The 23,303-nt window shown below is 47.7% G+C and overlaps 2 protein-coding genes across 4 annotated transcripts; one reads left to right on the top strand and one right to left on the bottom strand.

The window, feature by feature from the left end:
• Positions 1-146: 146 nt before the first annotated feature.
• stk26 (serine/threonine protein kinase 26) lies at positions 147-14,866 on the top strand. The gene is made up of 12 exons (XM_046381072.1): positions 147-449; positions 9,033-9,101; positions 9,218-9,379; positions 9,467-9,523; positions 10,133-10,241; positions 10,776-10,933; positions 11,953-12,138; positions 12,336-12,478; positions 12,606-12,702; positions 13,150-13,212; positions 13,370-13,497; positions 13,648-14,866. The coding sequence occupies exons 1-12, from the start codon at positions 429-431 to the stop codon at positions 13,661-13,663; spliced, it is 1,209 nt and encodes a 402-aa protein (XP_046237028.1). The 5' UTR covers positions 147-428; the 3' UTR covers positions 13,664-14,866.
• An 870-nt stretch (positions 14,867-15,736) lies between these two features.
• Positions 15,737-23,157, bottom strand: LOC124054705 (FERM domain-containing protein 7). 3 transcript variants are annotated; one of them, XM_046381023.1, is made up of 12 exons: positions 22,312-23,157; positions 19,337-19,441; positions 19,208-19,250; positions 19,042-19,120; positions 18,856-18,953; positions 18,634-18,748; positions 18,394-18,541; positions 17,972-18,067; positions 17,710-17,873; positions 17,548-17,616; positions 17,223-17,298; positions 15,737-17,054 (listed from the first exon to the last, which is right to left on the bottom strand). In XM_046381023.1, the coding sequence occupies exons 1-12, from the start codon at positions 22,438-22,440 to the stop codon at positions 15,819-15,821; spliced, it is 2,358 nt and encodes a 785-aa protein (XP_046236979.1). In that variant the 5' UTR covers positions 22,441-23,157; the 3' UTR covers positions 15,737-15,818. The 3 variants fall into 3 exon arrangements, 1 of the variants encoding a protein (XP_046236979.1); XR_006842436.1 differs by lacking the exons at positions 15,737-17,054; positions 17,223-17,298; positions 17,548-17,616 and adding an exon at positions 18,160-18,294 and having other exon boundaries at positions 17,855-17,873; XR_006842435.1 differs by lacking the exons at positions 15,737-17,054; positions 17,223-17,298; positions 17,548-17,616 and adding an exon at positions 18,160-18,297 and having other exon boundaries at positions 17,855-17,873.
• Positions 23,158-23,303: the final 146 nt, after the last annotated feature.

Consider the following 23,303-nt stretch of genomic DNA (forward strand, 5'->3'; position numbering starts at 1 on the left):
GGAAACACAAGGCGGCAGCAGACACCCTCGTGTGTGAAGCTGACATTTACACACTCTGTCGCCCCGCCCTTGAAGTAGGCAGTAACCAGCTCGTCATCCTCCTCGTTTGCTCAACACTTTTTTTTGCTGCTGTGGACTCTCATAGGACGTGTGTGTGTGTGTGAGAGAGAGAGAGAGAGAGAGAGAGTGTGTGTTTGCAGTTTGTTCATTTCTTTTCACACTGCAAACGAACCGCCTTTTCTATCGGATATATTTCTTCACTTTTACCTCGACGTTTAACCTTGTTTCGGAGGGGAGTTTTTCGGTGGGGAAAAGGTCGAAGAGGAGGTTTAAGAACAGAAAAACAAGACTCAGAAGAAGAAGAAGAAGAAGGAGGAGGAACACACAAACCTGGAGGAGGAAAAGGGCGTTCATACTTCGAAGTAACCATGGAAGTTCCTGGTATGCAGGTAAGTGGAAAGGTGGACGCGATGAGGCATTTGAGGGTTCGCTCGGTGCCTTTTCAAGCCGTCGTTACGCGCAAAGCGAGCCAGTTTACCAGCAGTGTGAGTGTTAATGTGCTGACAGAGACTGTGACTCTGCTGAGTTTAAAGTTGACTGTTGGCTCTTCAGGCCTAAATCACCTAAAGTAACTCGACAGTATGATGGCTGAAAATGTCACTCGGCTGCTCCGAATGGAGTTCATAGCGACACTGTGATGTTTGGATCTCTTTAAACGTCTCTCACGAGGTCCAGATCCTGACTTGTATTGGATTTTAATTGTGTGCATATGTCGTGTGATGGCTCCTGTAGGGACTCGGTGTTTCAAACAGCATTCATATTCACTGAGCTCACAGGGGCCCGCTGGGTGTTTATCTCCCCTTAACGTGGCTGCCCTACCTTGTGACGTGACTCAGGTGTTCTGTGCTGACTTGACACGCCCCGAGATGTTCCTGCAGCGCTCCTCGTATTGTGACTCAGGCTGTGTTGTGATGTTGTTCCTCCACACTGAGTGTATGGTAACCTGTGAGGACCTTCTGGCGCTCCGGGGCCCACATTGCGCTTATGAAAAGCGCTCTTGTGTGTGACTGCAGCACTCTGATACTTACGTGATATTCCCACAGTGACTCATTGTGTCCGAGAACTTATTTCGGGCTGTTTTCGTTTGCTTTCGTTATGGGCTGCCCTCATAAGGTGTGTTTGTCACACTCCCTCTGTGACCCGTGTTGTGTCTTTGTTGCTCAACAGTGACTCACTTTCAGGTCTTCTGTGGGCCTTCCGGTGCCGTCTGTGGGGCGTTTAGTTCTGTATTCGTGTGTCAACGCCGGGTTCGTGTGTGACGACCCACGGCAGCTGGTGTCGGTGTGGACTGGTTGAGGTGGCAGTACGTGTTGTGTTCTGTTTGTGTCCTCGACGGGGTGTGTCGGCTGAGCCCTTCGAGCGCGTCAAAGCGTTCGGCCGGCTCTCAGGTGTGTCTACCTGTGGGACTGGCTGCCTGACTGTCAGCTCGCTCGCCCTGCCTGCTCTGTTCTGCTCCCAGGTGGGCGGGGCGGAAGTCGAGTGTGAGTCAACACACACCTGACACCTGGCAGCGGCAGCAGCTGGATGGACTGTGGGATGTGTTGTGTAATGCTGCAGAGACAAAATACTCGATTGATCGACCGAGTGGCAGGAGATGCTCGGCTGTTTTGATGGCTGATTATTGATTTTGGCAACTCGGAAAAGCCTGCTGATGTTTCTGGTTATTTGGCTGCTGGTTTAACTACATGAACACTTTGGTTTATGGAAATTTAAGGCTGCTTTGATCAATATTTCTCCGATTACAAAGAATGAAACGCCTGTAGTTTTTTAGCGGCCTTCAGCTTATTGTTTCGGTTTTGAATTTTCAGGCCCAGTAAGCCTCAGGTTTCCCTCAGGACTTGGTGGACTCCTTCCAGAGAGACCTGCATGCCACAAATGCGGCTGTTAGATCACGTTCATCATGTGGTTCTTTGCTGGCTGTCGGTTAGTCGTTACGGTTTAATGAAACTAATCCTGCCTTGTTGTGTTGTCTTGAGATGAGGGTGGGATTCAAGTGTCCCTCTGTGGACCTGAACCCGGGGCGTCACACGTGCACTTTGGAGCCCTGACTCAGCAGGACCCCTCAGGTTTCCAGCGTCAGAAGACGCTTTGCTGAACAGAAGGCCAAACATTCGTCTCCCACTAAACGGTCTCAAGATGACCTTCATTATGGCCGACGAGTTGTGACCAAAGCAGGGCGTCGCAGTGCTACAGAGGAAGTCCTCCTCCTGTCGTCCACGTGGTTGTCTTAAGGTTTCCAGTGGGAAAGCCTGACTTTCATAAGCAGACTCGAGGGAGGACGTGAGCGTGAACTCGTTCAGACGCACTCGGACGTGTCTGCAGCGAAGCGAAGCGCCGCTCAGGATTTGCTGTTCTGCACTCAGTCGGTTCTCACAGGTGAGGATCTGCTCGGGCTTCGGGTCTCGGTGATGTTGGCGGCAGAGCTGCTGGCTGGAAACAGCCAGCAGCTCTGCCGCCTCTCTGCTTCAGATTGCTCATTAAAGTTTGGTATGAAGATTTATTTTCCCCAGGGGACGAAAGCGGCTGACTTTTACGACTTCTTTGTGACTATTGATACGTCTCACATGTAAACGTGGAGCCCACAGAGCTTCACACGGCAAAACTGAAGCAACGCAGGCATGAAGGAAAGATAAAATGAAAGAAGACTAAAAATTACAACAATAAAACATTAGAGTTTCCGAGAGCAGTAAAAGGTGAGAAGATAAAATGAAACACACCGTGTGAATTTCAGTGTTGGAATTCATGTTGCTCTTAGGATGAATTCAGGGCTGCCTCTAACGATTATCCAAAGAAACTGGGACAAATGACTTTCACTCATGACGTCTTCACTTCCTCTTCCAGCGCCATCGGACGTGATGCTGGGTGTGACTGCTTGGTGTTCTGCTTCAGTGTGGTTTACAGCTGATATGATGCGGGTCAATTTGACTTTTATTGTTTGATTAACTGATGTGCTGCTGGTTTTAATGGCACGCACACACTTTGTGTGTTTCTGTGTACCTGCGTATGTTCAGGTCCACGGAAACACACTTTAATTGATCATCTCGTTGTTAGTTTTGGTTTTGCTATCAGCGCAGAGTTTTGGCCTCCTCTTCGAGCTCAGCTGTGGTCTTACAGCAGCGCTGCAGAGTGGAGCGTCTTCCTCACAGATGATCTCTGCTGGCGACTTCTGACCACAGAGTTTTGAATGTGCTTAGTTGGCATCAGAACTTTTCTTTACATTGTGTGACATCAAGGACTTCGTCTGTGCGGCGCCGGCAGGACGAAGTGGACAAAACCCGGTCGAGACCCGTCCCTGATGCTCAGAAAGGCTCGGGCAAAGTTAAGACATCAGATGCAGGCTACGGTCAGAGATGAGGCCTGAAGCCTTGTTTGAATCCCTTCCAGGCTTTATAAAGACTAAAAGGGTAAACGGAGGACTTCCTGTTTCCCCGGTCAACTGTGGCTTCTTCACTTCCAGCTGATCGTCCTGCAGTAAATCAGTTCGCAGTGAGCAGCTTGTCTCTGACGTGGCAGACATTGCGGGGAAGCCACCTGTGGGTGTGTCCACAGAGATGGCCCTGATCAAAGGCTGGGGAGTGTCTTCTTCTTCTTCTTCTTCTTCTTCTTCTTCTCTTTGTAATCCCGTCACAACATAATCACAGGCTCCACCACAGCTGACACACTGAAAAGACTGCTGGCCTGCATGTGTTTCCGTGTGCTTCTGGGTGAGAAAGGCTCAGCAGCTGCCAGCCAAGCGGCTGGTGAGTCAGTGTTTCTGTGGCTGAATCACACAGCGTTTTTACTGTCCCGCGTTCTTCTCTTTGCTTTGTTTACATTCACATTTTCCTAATCCAGAGCTTTAAAACAGCCGTCACGCCGCCTCACTCATGGCTCTGGTGCTTTATTATCACGTCTCAGTTTGGCCAGAGGTTCGTGAGATCAGGCCAAGTTGCGGGTTATTAAAGACCCGAGTCTGACTGTGCAACACGGCTGCGGCCACACGACGCCATGAGCGCCAACGATTGGCCCGTTTGATCTTAGCGGATCGTCAGAAGGTTAATCAGCAATTATTTCAATAATGAATTGTCTTTCTTAAAGCAAAGCTTTTATTGCGTCTTCTGACTATGTTTCCAGGTTCTCCGTCCCAGTGCGGAGAACCTGACACCTCAGGAACGTCTCGAGGAAGTTCCTTCAGGTCAGACTGGGACCATATTTGGCATCAGGTCGGGTACTGATGTGGAGGCTCTGATCTGTGATCTCGGACTTCAGACGGCGTGGCCCAGCTCCAGTGTGAACTTGCTGCTTTTTGAAGATCACGTTTTGAAAAAGCATCCAGTTTGAATGGACTTCAGTGACCTTTTTTTTCTCGGACTCGGCAGATGTTTTCGAGTTGAGCTCAGACGAAACAGGAAATGTTGAAGAGCGGTCAGATTTTCACATGACGCATCCCTGCAAAGGTCATTTTTGAGAATGCTGTGTTTGTACTTCCTCCTCCCGCAGCTGTGACCTTTGACCTCCAGAGCACACACACACACACACACACACACAGAGGCTCTTTGGTTTGGATGTTTGGACACCACTTGTTAGTAAAAACATGGCTCCCTGGCGCTCACTTGCACACAGAGTTTCCACAGCTTCGTCCAAGTCCTCCTGGGCAGCTGAGTGTTTGCATGGACCGGGCAGACGTCCCTGACCTCTGAATCGGACCCCGTCTCTCGTTTTTCTATCTGCCGCTTATCGCCAGTGTTTCCCTTATCGCCGTTTAACCTGTAGCTCCGACACTCAGGTGTGTCCGGTTGCCACGGCTCCCCTGTAAACAGTGGAGGTGAAAACAAACAGAGTGCTTGAAGGATAGAAAATGTGTTGCATCTGCGTCAGGGACACTGAAGACGAGGAGTTGTTTTGTTTGTAGCAGGAGCTGGAGGTTTAAACAACACTGAGCTTGTGTCTTAAAGGAACAGTTCGCTCAAAACATGAAAATTCACTCAGCAGCTACTCACCTCCGTGTTGGTCTGGTTAGTCACCTGCAGAATAATCGTTAGCTGCAGTATCACTGATACAACATGTAAAAGTACATCCTGTGTACTGGTAAAATAAGTCACGTCCACACTGGACGCTTGCGTCGCTGGTCAGAAAGGATTTTGCTCTTGAAGCGGTTTGGATCCAGTGATCCTCCTGACTGGTTAGCTGACTGACACGCACCACAACAAGCCTTCTCAGCTTCCTTATTTCATAACTCTCCTGTGCTCTTTGTTGAATCAAAGGATTTAATCTCAGTCTGCAACATAATGTGGACTCTTTCTTGACATTGTGGCTTTGGTTAAACATTAACGCTCTGGACACACTGAAATCTGGAAAGTTGGTTTGTTTACATTCGTGTAATTCTCCTTGAATGTCCGTAACTGATAAGCTCAGTCACAATTCCCGACAGCCGTTATTTCTCGTTAGCTGGACGTTACGGTTCCTGTGTCTCTCAGACGTAGAAATACAGACTTTATCCTCCGGTAACAGAACTGCCTGTCTGGTCTGTAATGATTGAGCAAGTGTTAAATATTTAACTTCCTCCTCTGCCCTAAATGTTGTTCTTTCACCTCACAAAGACAGAAAAGGTCGAAGTGTAACCTCTCAGCTTTGTCTTTCAGCCAATGCAGGAAGTTCAATCACTTCTGAAAGACAAGTACACAGATAAAGTATGTGTATGTTTTGTGTTTAAGGCAGAGATAATAAAGGCTGACTCCTGGGACTGTGTGCTACACCTGTCCCTGCTTCTGAGGTCCTCATAGTGGACCTGGGTGCTGTCGGGACGAGAGGTCCTTCTGGGGAAGCCTCATTGTTGATATCACATCATTACATCATAACTGATATCTGAAGACCCAGTTTCTGCACTTCCTTATTGACCTCACGTCCAGTGCAATCACATTTCAAACTTCTGATCAAACTTCTGGTCAGGATTTAAGACGTGCGAGCTTACTGGAATGATAAAGGAGTGCAGTATGTTATCCTGTAATTATCGGTTGTAAAAATGCTTTCAGGAGATAAAGGAAGAGGCCAACCAGAGGCGCTGCAGACGCCCAAAAGAGGGCTGATAAGCTAAGCTAAAGGTGAAAGCTGCGTTTGAGAACTTTGAAATGTTTTGTGGAGTGGATAAAAAACTGTGGAAAATGGTTTTATACGTCGCAGGTGACTGCTGGGAAATATGGTCTGTCAAAATGTCAGTTTTTCCCAGCAACGCAGCCAAAGCAATTAGCACTAAACTCAACGTGAAGGTCAGGCTGCTGGAACGTGATTGGTCTGCAAGTGTTTGGCCGTCCAGTGGTTTAAATCTGGACTGACCTCGTTGAGACCAAAAAGAACCAAAACACCAAAAAACAAAAGTAGAAATAATATTTAACGTTTGCCGAATTTACAAGAAGACCCAAATAATTAAGAATCAGTCACAGAAGGTGTTTCACAGACTTTATAAAGTTACTCCTAATGCAGCAACCGACAAAACTGAGGGATTTTTAAAGGGAGTCTGGAGACTTTCCCAGCAAGTGATTTCTTTTCACCGTATTAGTAAAATTTGACATGCTTACCGTCAATAAAAAGATGTCTTCTTGCTGGTTAGCTGGTGTGAACGGTGAAATCAGATGAAACATTCAAACAGCTGCTGAACGTCGGCAGGTCGACTCAGGAGCAGACGGGCTGGCGATGACGGTGATGCTACAACACACTGACACCAACAAAGAGACTTCAGAATGATTTCGAATTTGCCATAAACGTTTCACAAAGTTTATTAGCTTTCTCCTCACTCCACAGCTCTTAAAACTGAATCATTTTTAATGGAGTCTGGGGGTGTTGTGGTTACTGGTTCAGTGGTGAAATGAGCTGAAACAAACAAACAGTGTGTTGACAAACATCTGCTGCTTACCTCAGCAGCCCAGTTTGCATCTGAGCGAACCAAATGGAAATGAGAGAGCGTCTCACCCGTGTGGCTTCTTGTTGTCTCGGAGGACGTCAGCCGAGCAGGTGGTGCTTCGATGTGGCCCAGAACACCTCACAATGTGGTCTGAGAGATCACGTGTCCGGTTTGTCCACAGAGCGTCTCGGCGTGCGTTCACGCCTGCACTCACAGCTGTCTCGGGACAGATGTTAACAGCAGGTGTGAACAGTTGCGTTCAGGCACATCAGGCTTAATAGTCGGCCTCGCTCGGGTGACAGGTTTTGTTTTGTTGTCGGACTTCTGGTTGGATGTTTTGGATGTTTTCTTTAATAAAACTTGATTACTTTTGTGGGTAGTTCAGGGTCCTGTGCTCTTGGAGGAAAACTGACTCGCTGACTTGCAATAAAAGTATTTTGGACACTTAAAGCCCCCCCGACTTCATTTGACAGCTTACAGACAGGAAACGCAGAGAAAAAGGGCGTATGACATGAAACATGCATCAGAGGTCGAAGACGGGACGTTGCGGTTAGATGTTCTGCACCTGAACCATCACACATGTCAGACAGTAGGAGACGTGTGAAGCTACTCGAGCTGTTATGGATCACAACATTTTGTTTGTTGTTTTTTGTTAAAGCATTAAGTTGTCTTTGTCTCTGATATCATTCGCTCCACGGAGATCATCTTAATGTGAAATCTCTCCTCATCTTTGCTTCTTCTCTTCTGTTTCTTCCCCGTCTCTCTCTGAACCAAGCTGAAAGTATCATTAGACTGTAACCGCTGTGTTTGCTGACAGGGCGTGGCAGCATTGTGGGCACCGCGTGTGTGTGTGTGTGTGTGTGTGTGTGTGTGTGTGTGTGTGTGTGTTGTGGTTGTTCCTTTTTTTAGTTCAGGGAGGAAACTCAACCAGCATCATAGGAATATCATATGCTTCTGTGTGTGTGTTTTTATCAAAAGTTCTTCCAAACATGTTTTTAGAGCAAAGTGTGTGTGTGTGTGTGTGTGTGTGTGTGTGTGTGTGTGTGTGTGTGTGTTGCTCAGGCTCACAAAGTGTTCGTGAGGGAGTGGAGTTAGACTGGAGTTAGAAAGCAGACGTTACTGACTTGTGTTTGTTATGTAAGCATGTTGTGCATAAGTCATCCTGTGCGGTACAGTCTGTCTGTCTGTCTGTCTGTCTGTCTGTCTGTCTGTCTGTCTGTCTGTCAGGCTGTCTGTCTGACTGTCTGTCTGTTGTTCTGCAGTCCATCACAGCTTCTACTGCAGTTCCACTAATCCTTCTTCTCAGCTAACCAGTTTGTTCTTGCAGCGAATCAGTCATGTTGTTATTGTTGTTGTTGTTGTTGTTTATTTTGCTTGTGATCGGTTACATGTTAATTACACATTAGCTCCGTACCAAGGGTGGTTACACGCGTGGTGATGTCATTTGGAGCCAGAGTCTGTGCAGCAGAGCTCACGCTCACATTCGCGCTCTCCTGAGGCCGAACCCTCCGTGACTTTTAAGGACTTTGAGTGTGACAAAACGAAATCAGGACACGTCAGATTTACATGAATTTCTTGTGCAGCTTAACTGTGACGCGTCGTCGGTTTAACAGCGAAATTCACTTTTAAGAACTCGTCGCTGTGACGATCGTTTCTCTGGGCTCGACAACCACAGCAGTAACCGAGTGTAGAGTTAGGAAATGAGTGTAAGTCAGTGGAAAGTCCTCAGAGATAAGTGTGTGTGTGTGTGTGTGTGTGGTCTGGCAGCTGTATGTGTTCAGTTCCTGTTATCTTTAACTGTCATGCTTGCTTCCTTCTGTGTTTTTATGGGTTTTTTTTTTTGAGTGTGTGTGTGTGTGTGTGTGTGCTGGCTCTCTGCGGTGACAACATGACTGTCGTCGTGTTGCAAAGCCCTGTGTGTGAGGAAATAGCAGTGAGAGCAGCAGGGAATGTGATGGGAACTGTTTCAAACCTTTGTGACTGTGCATGTGCCTCGTTCGTTTATTTGTAAAACATTTTAAAGTTGTGTGTTCCTTTAAATACAGAGTGAATATGAACGTCTGTTAATCAGTTCCCTCTTCGTCCCTCCTCTCAGAGTACTCAGATTGATCCGGAGGAGTTGTTCACCAAATTGGATCGCATTGGAAAAGGATCTTTTGGGGAGGTGAGTCGTTAGCGTCAGTGAAACCTTTTCTGTTATTGTCTTCCTTTTTTCCCTCCATCTTAATTCTTCCCTCTCTTTCCATTTCTCCTCTCTCCCTCCTCTTCCTCCTCCTGCAGGTGTTTAAAGGCATCGATAATCGTACCCAGAGCGTCGTGGCCATCAAGACCATCGACCTCGAGGAGGCCGAGGACGAGATCGAGGACATCCAGCAGGAGATCACAGTCCTCAGTCAGTGCGACAGTCCGTACATCACCAAGTACTACGGCTCCTATCTGAAGGTGGGACGCGCTCCACGTTGGCGTCTTGACGGGTACAGGACACGAAACGCAGCGTGTTGATTGATGTCTCTCTCTCTCTCTTTGCAGGGCAGCAAGCTATGGATCATCATGGAGTATCTTGGCGGAGGTTCGGCGCTCGACTTGGTGAGTCGATCACCCTTAAAGTGCGAACGGTTCTGCATTGATCCGGAATCCGTTGGCGTCCATCCAAAGGACTGAAATTCAAAAGTGCTGCTTTAGTGGCTGGAAAATGTGCTCGTCCGTTTGTTTGGTCTGAATAACTTTGGATGCGACTACGTGGTTTGATGTTGTTTCAACGTTTGTCTCCAAATAAAACCACAAAACAATGAAGACAAAGTCGAAAAACGTGGACCGTATCGAGTCCATGAAGCAGTTCTTTGGGAAGAATGATACGTTGGAAGTTGGAAAGGGATATGAATAACTTGTTCAGTATAATAATAATAATAATGATAATAATAAAACATTATTGTCCCCGAGCTTTGCTCATTCACACACTGTTCATTCATCCACAATTTAAAATCTACATGCGATACATTAAAAGCTACATTTAAAAGTGCAAATGTGTCATGAAGTGTAAGCAGTAGTCCACAGTACCTCTGATCTCGTGCTGTCTTTGGTCGCCCCTGTTGAGTCTTGTCCTGAACAAACCTGATCAGGGTGTGTTTGAGCTCCTGCGTGCGGCCTGCAGCTCGTCGGCGAGTGTTTTACACCTGTGTCATCGTGTGTGTGCAGCTGCGGGCGGGTCCGTTTGACGAAGCTCAGATCGCCACCATGCTGAAGGAGATCCTGAAGGGGCTCGACTACCTGCACTCGGAGAAGAAGATCCACAGGGACATCAAAGGTACGGATGGGACCGGAATGGTCAAGCTCCTAAAAGAACTACACTACCCATAATGCAACACATCTGTCATTCTACCTGCAGTTTATAACACAGGCTTTCAGCTTCTCCACCCTGAGAAACCAGAGCCTTAAGAGACCTCCTCACAAAGCTACAGAAGACCTTTACACCTGTTTGATATATAATTGATTGGATATTAAAAAAAAATGATGGACTGCCCCTTTAAGGGCACACAGGCAGCACTCTTCACCCTCTGTGCCCATGTTTACCCATACACACTGTTCAGATTCCCACATTTAAAGCCACAGTTTCTAGAGTTTCTGATCCTGGAGCCCCCTGGTGGTGAAATTAAAAAAGTACGCCAAAAATAGCAAAGCTTTCACCAGGATTTCCTCTGCACGCTGCAAACACGCGCTTTGGTAGCAAGAATGACTTGAAAGCGGTTTAGATTCTATCAGAAGCTGCAGTGTACATTTAATCTGTGGAGTAAATGACTCACAAAACCATCCTCCTCCTCCTCCTCCTCCTCCTCCGCAGCTGCCAACGTCCTGCTGTCAGAACACGGTCAGGTGAAGCTGGCTGACTTCGGTGTGGCCGGTCAGCTCACAGACACGCAGATCAAGAGGGAAACCTTTGTGGGAACGCCGTTCTGGATGGCTCCTGAGGTTATCCAGCAGTCTGCCTACGACTCCAAGGTGAGACGCCACAAAGTGTGACGCCGGACTGCTCCTCCTCCTCCTCCTCCTCCTCCTCCTCTTCCTCCTCTTCCTCTTCGGTTTGCTGTGATGATTTTAGCCACTGTTCTCACAGGAAGTCCCCAGTTCTTTTATTTTCTTAACTTACAGTTCTTAATGTTGTAGTAATTTCCGTCGCAGTGATGACAACAACGAAGGTGACACGTTGTTCAGATTGTTCAGGTTTTTTTCTTTTCTGATTTGAAGAACATGTTTTCAAAGTGTGACTTTGTGCAAACAGCAGCAGACGTAACCTGAGCAGTCAGAAGGCGGCCATTGTGCTGTCAGGTATGTCATTTGTACAGGCTGTACTGTTCAGACCTTCAGGACCAGGTGGACAGGAAGTATTTTTACTTTGAAGGGACAATTCACCCACAGAATCCTTCTGTGGTGAGATGAAGCAGGTGTACAAGTCCTCATGAATACATGTGGTGTGTGTGTGTGTGTGTGTGTGTGTGTTTGAGTCCTGCTGCAGGCTGCCATATGTCCAGTGGTGTAAGAGAGTAACAGAGCCAGCAGCAACAGTCAAACAGTGACCAAGCATGTTGTAATGTGACCCTGAGCTGTGTGTGTGTGTGTGTGTGTGTGTGTGTGTGTGTGTGTGTGTGCGTGTGTTACCTGCCACATGGTCATTGGAGCAGGTTGAAACAAAGTGACATTCAACCTGTGTGCAGGTGTAACCTCTGAGTGTGTGTTGTTGCCATATGCTCGGTGGGTTTGACAGCCGTCGTGTCAACAGAAAGTCTCAGCGCACATGCAAACCACCTGACTGTGTGTGTGTGTGTGTGAGTGTGTGTGTGTGTGTGTGTGCGCGCGTTAAGCTGTGTAATCTCTCTTCCTAAACAACTGAACAAACTTCAGCGGCAGTTGAAACACTCAGTCTGTTTACACAACGCACATCCACAGTGTTGATGACGCAGAGATGAGGAGTCTGATCGCTGTTGTTCTGTCCGTCCGTCTGTCCGTCTTTGTCTCTCCAGGCTGATATTTGGTCGCTGGGCATCACGGCCATCGAGCTCGCCAAGGGCGAACCTCCCAACTCGGACATGCACCCGATGCGAGTGCTCTTCCACATCCCCAAGTCTCCTCCGCCAACGCTGGCCGGCGACTTCTCCAAGAGCTTCAAAGAGTTCACCGAGGCCTGCCTCAACAAGGACCCTGCCTTTGTAAGACACACACACACACACACTCGCTTCCCTTTGCTGTGTGTGACTGGAGCTCTGCTGCCCCCTGGTGGACACACGGCTCCTCTCCTCCATGCTTTACGTGTTCCCAAATCATGTTGTCACTTTGCACGAACGAACTCCCAAAGCGCACGAGGTCAGACTTGGTCAGCCGGTGAGTTTTGTCTCTGTTCACGCAGCGTCCAACAGCCAAGGAGCTCCTCAAACACAAGTTCATCGTCAAACACTGTAAGAAGACGTCCTACCTCAGCGAGCTGATCGACAGGTACAGGAGGTGGAGGGAGGAGGGGCACAGCGACAGCAGCTCTGAAGACTCCGACAGGTGAGGCTGTCGCGACAAACCTCACATTGCTGTTTGACACGAAGCTGCCGTCTTTTTATGTGTGTATCCTAAACTGTATGTGCTTGGAGGGTAACATGAGTGTGTGTGTGTGTGTGTGTGTATGAAGTGAGTCCAGTAATAAAGAGAACAGCGAGTCTCCTGAATGGTCCTTTACCACCGTCAGGAAGAAGAAGACGGAGGGCAGGAAGGTCCTGAATGGAACGGTCAGTACCATCTCTGTGTGTACAAATACATATACTGTGTATTTATATGTGTACTGTATATGCATGTGCTCAATTAACAGATTTTCCTGATAGCTCATCTCATTCTGGGATTTCTTGTTTTGAGCAAAAAAGAAAATAAAGTTGAAAATGTTTTCAGTTTGTCTTTCTGTCTTTAATAAAGAATTCATGTTTTTTATACATTAAAGGGGACAAAATTATTATTATGCTTCTCATTTTGTTAAACTTTTTGCTCTGAAATCTCATGAGATGACTTTGCCTCTCGTGAGATTTAACAGCCAAACTTCCTGACTGTAAGTTTGTGCTGAATTTCACAAGACGGTTTTGACAGACAAAAGAGTAAAACTCGACTGAGATTAAATCTGCTCACCCTCCTCTTCCTCCTCCTCTTCCTCCTCCTCTTCCTCCTCCTCCTCGTCATCTGTGCAGGGTCAGGATCAGCTGAGTAAATCTGCCAGTTTGACCACAGTCATCTCCCCCATCTTCACAGAGGTTAGCACCAACGCACTTCTGCCCATAAAGAGAATCAAATGAAACACACGACAGAAACGACAATCGCAGCACGTTTTACAATCTTTGATTTTTGATTGCAAAACACAACAGAAACAAACGATAACAAGAAGAAACTGAATGTTGTCTTGTTCTGTAGCTGAAGCAGCAGCACAAGGAGCACTCTGAGCAGCGATTGGCCATCGAGGAGCTGGAACGCAACATCCGATTGGCTGAAGATGTCTGTCCAGGCATCACAGACAGGATGGTCACACACATCATTGCCAGGTACCAGCAGTTCGTCTGTCGCCTTCGAAATGTCTCCACTTCGCTTGTCTTACGTTTTTGACTTGTTTTCCGTCCGTGTGATTCCTCGCCATCCTCCCGTCTTCCTGTTTACCACATGTCTCGCTCTGTCTGTGTCTTCCTGTCGCTCAGGTTTACGACCAAGTGAAGGTCGGATGGACGGAAAGCGGACGGACGTTATGTGAGGAGAGAGAGAGACTGTGTCTCCGTATGGCGACGCTGGTGGAGGATGGGAAACGGAGGAGATTTGCTGTGCGACGTCTCCTCGCTGTACACACACACACAAACCACACACACACACACACACACGCACACACTACCAATGTAATATATACACTATATAATATTCATTCACTGCTGCTGGTCGAAGGCCTTTTCCCCCCGCGTTGGACTCAAAGACTTCAAAGTTTGAGTTGTCATTCAGTTTTACTTTTCAGGTCCATGAACGTCTCCTTCAGTCCTCCTTAAGTTTTGAACGATTAAGCAGGACTCGGTTCAAAGCGAAGTCATGCCTAAACTTCCCACGTTACCATCATGTGCCTTAAGTGTTTATGCTATCAGTCGTTTGTTAAAAGCGGACGTCCCTTCTGTCAGAACAGGAAGTGGAAAAGAGCCGTCGTCCATCAGCAGTCGTACGCTTTGTGTCATGACGTAGGTGTCTGTATGTTTGTTCAGTAGCACTTGAGACAGATTATATGCCAATATTACAGTTTTTGTTGTCTTCAGTAATGCTTTACGTTACAGTTCCCTGATCCCAGAAGAGTTCAAATGACGAGAACGTTTCCAGGGTTAAATCTTGTCATTTTAGCCCCCGTTAGCATCAAAACGATCAGTCTGAATATGTGGTGCAAATGGAGAAATCTGTGTTTTTGGTTTCTGAGTTGACTGTTTTGTTCTGGGATGTGTGTGTGTGTGTGTGTGTGTGTGTGTTTAGAATAAAAATTTCAGTGACGTAAAAAAGTACATTTGAAAGTTTTCTGCGATCAACTGCACGAAGTTGTTGCGGTCGCTCAGGAAAGGACGGCGTCCTCGCTCAGTATGCATCAAGTCTGGGAAAACGCTGAGGACCGTTTGAGTGACGTCGTTTTTAATGCCCAACACGATACAGCAGCACACGAGTGCAAAGGGAGCTTTAATCAAAGGTATTACTGATGGTTTGAACCAAAGACACTATAAAAGTTGGTTATTGTATATTTTTTTGCCTTTTTATATATCACAAGGGATACGACGATGCTTGTTGAGGGGGGGATGTCAAATGAAAGATGTAAGATTTTACTGAAATGTACTCTTTTTTTTTTGTAGCGGGACTTAGAGTTTTATGAATAAATATTTAAGTTTGATTGAGAATCAACTTGTGTTTCAACTTGGTTTTTTTTTGTCTACTTGCAGTGTCAATCTGATCACCTTTATTTTCTTTCTTTATTGACAAATGCAGTTGCAATAAATAAACCAAAACCGAAACCAAAAAAACCCCCATCATTATTCACATTTTTCTGCTGAATTCACAAGAAGCATTAATCAAACATAACCCGTTACATCACCATGAAAATTAGCCAATAAGAACACTCAAGATTTCATACTGAAGTCTCAGCTAACTTCTTTGTTTTTCTGTCCTGTTTTTGCCAAAGTTGCTTTGTTAAGAGATCCCGGCTTTGACGTAGGGCTTGGTGATACGACCAAAAGAAATAAAAAACTGAGGATGATTTTCCCCCCCATTCGACTGATTCATGAGTTATTCTGTCCTGCGAAATGTAGAAAAGCTAAACCACCGCAGCATCAATTTTAGCGACTTCATGTGAGTGACAAAAACAACAGACCTGCACCACCTGCAAGGTTGCCGTCGTCGTGGATACTTACAAACAAATCAACACCCCACGGAGTTACGGACCGTCACACACTTTAGTAACTAATTTATCTGCTCCCGTTTGTGTTTCGACAAGACGTCAAGCCTCACACTGAGTGAAGAGAAGCCGCGCTGGTTCGACTCGCCTCCTCCAGGTTCAGTTGTTCAGGGCTCACGGGAGGCTGGCTCACTCACAGTGAAGCGCAGCTACGTGTGGTTACATTAGGGGGAGAACACAGAAGTAATTTTATGGGTGTTAGCAACCCTGAAAAACGTGCTCTCTGCCCATAACGGCGACTAAAGAAGCTGAGGTTTGAAACAAGGCAGAAACTGCACATTTCGTCTGCCTGCACACCTAGAAATCAATACACTTCTCACACAAAGCCATTCTGATTCATTACAACTGTCTTTGTCTACTCTACAGCGGATCAACATGTGATCATCACGGTTTTGTCCTCATCTACAACGTGACTTCAGTGATCGCTGCAGGACTTTTAGTCTCGTCTCCTTCTGTCTTTTCTTTCTTCCTGTCTTCACCCTTCAGCTCCTTTTTGGGTTTCTCCTTCGCTGCTCCATCCTCCTCCATCTCCTCCTCCTCCTCCTCCTCTCCCTCTTCCTCCTCGTCAAGCTGGAGGCTCCCAGACGAAAACCTCATCCTGGCTAGTCCAGCAGGCCGTACCACTTTCCCCAGCGGCAGCGGCGGGCAGTAATACGGGTAGAACACCTCCGGGTCTGAATCGCTGTAGCTTCCTGCGGTGCCTCCGATCATGCACAGTGAGGTGGGTCGTTCGGGCAGAGGGGAGGAGTTTAGCGGCAGGTAGGTGGGTCTGGAGGGGCGTGTCAGGTGGGGGTAGTAACCAAGTGGACGGAACTCAGAGGCGGGGTTAAAGGTGGGGTTAGAGCTCCTTGAGAGGTGAAACTTGACATCTGGTTGGCTGGCCACGCGTCGAGGCAGCCCTGGGAGGAAGTTAGAGTCATCACTGTAATGCCCCGCCTCCGTATGTCCAACGCCCAGCAGCCTCGCTCCATTGCTTCCCGGCTGATAGACCCGAGCCAATCCCAGCCCGCCTGAGCCAGAGGGACGGAGGTTCCTCCTGATTGGCGAATGGGATGGCGAATCACGGCTGAGCGGATAGTAAGACGGCCGTGACAGGCCATCCATCGTCACATAATCCCGCCTCTTCGTCTGTGGAAAACGCTCCAGTGAGGAAACAGCGACGTAGTCCGTCAAGTAGGGGTGTCGGCTGAGAGGGGAGGAGCCGGCCAATGGGAACGATGGGAGGATGGGGTGATACTGGTAGGCAGGACTATTGGGGTAAAGGAGAACCAGCTGCTGAGCAGCATCCGGATAAGGCTGGGGATTGGGCCGACGGCGTGACCGGTTGCCATAGACTCCGGCTAGCCTTTGGGCTTGGCGCTGCGTCCCCATCCGTCCCTCCCTCATGTCCTCCATCACAGATGTGGACGCAGATCTTGTCTTGGGTGAGGAGATCACTGGGTGCAGAGACGGAGAGACTGGAGTGGCCTGGGAGAGAGGGCGGGTCCTCTGGGTGACCTCGACGGATGATTGGCTGCGTTTAGTCCGTCCTCCACAGATTTCGATGTCATCCCCATCTCGATGTGGGTCCAACTCATCCTGACTGCGTACCGCCAAGGCATGACTCGAGTGTGGGAACGGGTAGGAGTGCTCGTACAACTGAGAAGGTAAGACAAGAACACAATCATTAGTCTTGTCTATTTGTCTAAAACCCAAAAACATTCAGATTACTTGACAAATCGATTACCAAAATAGATTTCTGCTTCTGTTTGACTGATCTACTTTGGCACAAGTGGTTTCGAACTGAGCGAATGATAATTTTAACACCTGTTTGGAGACGTCTGTGAGGAGATCAGGAGAAGAACGACACTGTCTGGGATCGTAGTCTGACTGACAGTAGGTCCTGGATGAAGAGCGAGAAGACACAAAGGAAAGATGACAAGGACCACAACAAACTGCTTGTATCGTTAGCTTTTTCTGTCGCTCGCTTTGGCTTCGACTCTTAAAGTGAGTAAAATGGAGTCACACAATTAACGCCATTTGGATCCCTGGTCAAATGAGATATTTAGCATCCTGTTGGGGTTTGGCTTCCCTCCACAACAGTTCAAAAGAATCAGTGACAAGGAGTCCTGATGGATCAGTTCTCTGTCACCTCTCAAAGTGCGAAGGTTTCTTCTCCCCCGACCCCATACACTCCAGCAGCTGTTTCTGCGTCCGCCCGCTGCCACACAAAACAATAAAAATCAGATAAAAATCATCCAAAAAAAGAAAACGGCATGAGGTTTAATTGAAGTCTGAGTGTGCCGTGCGTTACCTGTATCTGAAGCTGGAGCCCTTACTGAACAGCAGTGTTTTGTGTATTGTCTTCGGTTCCTCGGCCAGTCTGAAGAAGGCGTGGTACTCGACGCAGGTCTTCCAGAAGGACTTACACACATCTCGACTGGCCATGGAGAACTCTAGTGTGTCCTTGTACGAAGGCTGGACGGACGTCACACAACACGTGTTCCATGATGTAAATATCAAACAAACGCAGTCACCCAGCTTCAGTAAACGTACCTGGAGAGTTTAAAACTCACCCCAACTTTGTCGTGCAGTTTGATGAGGAAATGTTTGCGCTTGAAGCTCAGTTTGCGGATCTTCGCCCAGCTGAACGTGTTGATTTTGGTGTTTCCCTAGAGAGTAGAGCACAAAAAGATCCTTCAGTCCTTCAGTCTATTCTGACGTTTCCAACGTCTCCCCAATGTACGTATGTGGAGAATCTGACCTGTTGGTGGCACGAGACAGAAAGTCAAGGGATCATCAAAGTCTTTTAGATTCATCCTGTGGACACCTCGAAAAGCTATACCAAATTTCATACCAATATTTGCAACCCTGCCATCCCTACAGCCCACAGCACCCCCTGCTGGCAGAATAAAAGCCTGTCCGTAAGTGCCCAGCTTTACAGAAGGTTAATCAGCGTGTGTGTGTGTCACAGAGTGTGAGACCGTCAACCAATTACCTGAAAGACGAGTACTCCGGAGTGTGTGACAGCCAGGTTGATCCTCATTCCCTCGCCGTCGTGGGCAGCATGAGGCCTGATGCCGTACATGTCCAGCTTCCTCGCCACCTCCAGCAGCTGGATATCAGAGTCTGCCGGAGACACACCTCTACAAAGCAGGAGTTTTACAGCCTTCGTCAATGCATTTGCTCCCTTTGGTGGATGCATTAGGAGAGAAGAACCTGGCGTTTTTGAGTTTACCTGTGCTTCTTGTGGAACTTGATGATCTTGTGGTCTAAATATTCCTGGTTGGGGACGTACTGCTTCATCTCTAAATGGTGACAGTCCAGCTCCTCGTCATAGTCCCCGAGCTCTGCTGCAGCACACACACACAAAAACACACCTGCTAAACCGACTCTGCAGGCTCCAAGTGACATCACCGCAGCTCATACGGGAAGCAGGGACCTGCCTCACTACACTTACACTGCAGTATGTGAGAGACCAGCAGGGCGGCGCTGTTGTCGTGACAGGTGAGACTGCCGTTAGACAAGTCCTGCTTTATCTGTAAGGCAAAAAGATACCTACACACACACACACACACACGGTCAGCGGACTTTAAAGTTTGTTCATTCGGTCCGTAGATCCAGTGTGAATCTGAACACCTGTTACCTGGTGAGGCCTCTCTTAAGCTGTCCGGGATCTGGTGGGAAGAACTTAACTATAAACCTGAAGAAGAGATCGCTGGTGTCTGAGAGAGAGAGAAATAAAGAAATAGAGGCATTGTCCAACATGTCTTGGTGGAAGAGACGTGAAGACGAACGTGTCTGTGACTTACATTTGATCTGCCTGGCCAGCGGCTTCAGCAGCTCCAGCCACACCTGCAACAGAAAGACAAACCCCGTCGTTTAACGGCACAAAACAAACCGGTTCTCGGAGCGCGTCCACGCCTGTTTGATTGTCTTACGTAGTTGCCGTTGTGGTGTCTGAACTCCAGTCCAAAGTACTCTTTCTCCAGCAGCTTCAGATGTCCACACACTTTGTTGAAGAAGTCGCCGCCTAAAACCTTTTGCTGAAAGAGAATTAAAGCGAGAGAGTGAGGGGGGGGTGTAATTGGATTTTTTTAATTGAGACCCGCTTAAAACCGAAGTCCGGGGACTCTCAGGGGATTCCGGACTATATGGTGCGGCTCAGTTTCTCTGTTACTTTGCATAATGAGAGTTTGTCTAATTTACTGTTACAGGTCATATGAAGTGGAGCCCTGCTGTTTTCAGCGTCGGCGACAAAACCGCTCATCCAAGTCTTGATGTAGCCTGCCGAGTTCCTCGAGTTTGGGTGAGAATGTGTCTTTTACGTGTGCCGTGTTTGCTGCTTCCTGCGGTTTGGCGGTGAGAAAACGTTTCCTGTGAGCAAAACGTGGGAATGACGTGCACGCCATAACCTGTCTGCATTCTTCACATTTCATTACTTCCTCAAACTACTCTTCTCCTCGCCTCCCTTCATCTCCCCTCATCCTTCATCCCTTTTCTTCTCTGTAATTACCGAGATGCTGTTTGTGCTTTGTTCTCCTACTGCAGCGTCACAAGTGGGGTTTTTTTTAGCTTTTGCTGTCTGCTAGCTGGTGATTAGCACCCCGTTGGCCGTCACTGGACATCCCTGATTTACTTGTCATGAGAAAGAGAGGGAGTGAGGAAGAGGAGGGGGAAGAGGGGGAGAGCAGCTGTGACCGATTATAAAGAGTACACAGGCCTAACTAATGATTAGTGGAAACAAATGGCCGCCTCCAGAACAGCAGAGCGGTTAGCGTCAATAGAGACCAACAGTGAAATGCAGCCTAACTGTCCGAATTTGTGCCCATTCATGCAGCAGAGCATTTGTGAGGTCACACACTGATGTTGGACCAAAAGGCCTGGCTCACAATCTCCGTTCCAGTTCATCCCAAAGGTGTTGGATGGGGTTGAGGTCAGGGCTCTGTGTGGGCCAGTCAAGTTCTTCCACACCAAACTCATCCAACCATGTCTTTATGGAGCTTTGCTTTGTGCACTGGGGCACAGTCATGCTGGAATAGAAAAGGGCCTTCAACAAACTGTTGCCACAAAGTTGGAAGCATAGCATTGTCCAAAATGTCTTGGTGTGCTGAAGCATTAAGATTTCCCTTCACTGGAAGTCAGGGGCCGAGCAGAAACCCTGAGAAAGAGGCCCATGAAGAGGAGTGTCTGGATACTTTTGTCTCTATAGTTCAAGTTTAGCTTAGCATTTCAGGATCTGGTAGGTTTGAGAGAAGTATGCCAGAACTTCTGGGATAAGACAGAGGTGGGTTTGTCAGGACCTTCACACAGGAGACCAAAGTTCGATTCTCAATCCACAGCTTCTTATCCTGCGGGTGTCAGAGGAAACCGTGAGGATAAACCGTCTGCAGAACCGATCCTGTTGCATAGTAAATATGTGTCCACACACAGCAGCTAAAATCCTATTTTTATGATTTCATTGTGTTTGTTCTGTCACACTCCCCTGTTTAACAGAAACACTATACTTGTCACAGGGTGGAGAGAGGTTATTTTTGCCCTCATCCATTCATCCTTTTTCTTTCTGTCTTTTATCATTTGCTCCTTCATTCCTCTCCTCCTCCTCCTCCTCCTCCTCCTCCTCTTGTAAAGATGCTACTAATGTCCTGGAGGCCTCTGGGTAAGTGACAGAGAAAGCATGGGCGTGGAAAATGGAGCTACTTTGCTAACACAATACTGCCAGCTACTCACACACACACACACTCACTCTCTCTCTCACACACACACACACACTCACTCTCTCTCTCTCTCTCTCACACACACACACACACACACACACTCACTCTCTCTCTCTCTCTCTCACACACACACACACTCACTCTCTCTCTCTCTCACACACACACACACACACACACACACACACACACACACACACACACTCTCTCTCACACACACACACACACACACACACAGTGAAAGTCTCCTTTTAGGTTGCAGGCGACGTGTTGAAAAGGCAGCCCGTCGCTCTGCTTTTCTGGAGCTGGACAAGAGAACACATGACAGTTCATCGACAGCAGAGAGTCTCGCATCCAGATGTTAATGCAGATGTTTGGGGGGGATGGGACACACACACACACACACACCTTGAATTCCTCCAGTCAGAAACAGAGTACAGCGTTACACTCCCCGCACACGCTCACATTTAAACCTCAGCTCTGAGCGGACAGCTCGGAGTCCGTTCACACCTGGCGTTATGACGCGTCTCCATGCACACCTGGAGCGTCCTCTCGTGATTGGATCATCCAGGACAGAAGTTAACACCTGAACTGGGCCAAAGTTACCAACCAGAGTACAAACCAGCAGCCGGGCCCGTTCAGTGGATTTTGATTTATTGGGAAAAATCACAAAACTGTGTAATAACTGGAACCTGATCTCCTGTTCTGTAACATTAAAATGTCCTTAAAGAACCCAAAATAAACACAGAGAACGACTCATTTAAACATCACGTTCATCATATTTCTCACTGATTTTAACTGCACTACACACTGCTGGGTCGCTTAACTAGTGACAGAAGTAAATACACCCAAGTAAAGTACTCGTCTGAAGGCTGCGTGAGTAACTGCTGACGTAGTTGTTGGTGATTATACATGCAGAAATGTACAGTAATAACGCAGTACAGGTGTACACGCTGTCCGTTTCGTTCTTTCTTTCATGAATGAGGAAAACGACGTAAAGGGACGAGACTGCGGGGGGTGAAGGTCCGCGCTGAGACGTTAAACCACAGCGGGTTGTTTTGTAAATGTTGCGTCAGAAAACAAAGTGGAATAAATTCAATAAACAACAAACATTTCTTTTTAAAAGCCGGGCAGCACAGACGCACGCTGCGACGCCGTGAGTCCAGATGAACGAGCTCCTCTGAACTGCCAGTCGAACTCACCTCCACCTCGAACGTGCGCTCGCTGTCATCCAGGAAGATCACGCGCAGCCGGAGCTTCGTCTCCTTGGAGACCCGGGACTTGGTGGAGAGGCTCCCGAGTCTGCGGGTCCGCCGGTGATGGTCCCCCATCTCTCCGCGTCTCTGTCAGAAGGTGGACACAAGACCCGCCATCCTGAGAGTAAAATCCTCGAGCAGCACGACGGCTTCACGCGCTCATCATCATCATCTTCCTCCTCCTCCTCCTCCTCCTCATCCTCTGGGATCAGGCTGCCGCTGGAGCGCGCGCTCTCCGGATGTTTGATGGCACGCTGACGTTGTTTCTGACCACGAAATACCGTGACACACGCAGTACTAATACTGCAGTGGTGGAGTACTGCGCCTTGCATTGGACAACCTACTCAAGTAAAAGTACAGCAATACAATCAGGAAAGATGTACTCAAAATATCAAAGTAAAAGTACTCATCAGACTTAAGTTAAAATATATGATATTTTTTAGTTGTTATCACTGAGGTTTTAATGTCAGCAAACTGCATTTTTATGTTGGATGATGTGAAAGTACAGGTAGGCTACTGCACTCTTGTACTTTGTTGGAGTACTTTAAACTTGTACTCCACTACTACCTTCCAGAGGGAAAACTGAAGGGCAGACGGGGGCTGGCTGTCACAGTCATTGGACTTTAGCCAGCCTCTAGAGGGCGCTGTTCAAAAAGCAGGCCATTTAACTTCCAGAACTGGGGTCAGAGGTCACCTTAAACTCATAACTGAGCTGATCATCGTGTCGTGTCTAACATCAAACGTGCATTGGAGCTGGAGCCATAAATGTACTGTACTAACATGCATAAATTAGCCTGATGAAGTACAAGTACCTCAAATGTGCAGACCTGCAGATGAGCTGAAACACTTTCCAACACTGTTTCACCACATGCTGCACTGAATTCACTGTCACTCAGGCCATCAGCCGGATCACATGTCATCGCCAGCACCACGTCGGA

This window comes from Scatophagus argus, chromosome 23, assembly GCF_020382885.2.
Source record: "Scatophagus argus isolate fScaArg1 chromosome 23, fScaArg1.pri, whole genome shotgun sequence".
Classification (NCBI taxonomy): domain Eukaryota; kingdom Metazoa; phylum Chordata; class Actinopteri; family Scatophagidae; genus Scatophagus; species Scatophagus argus.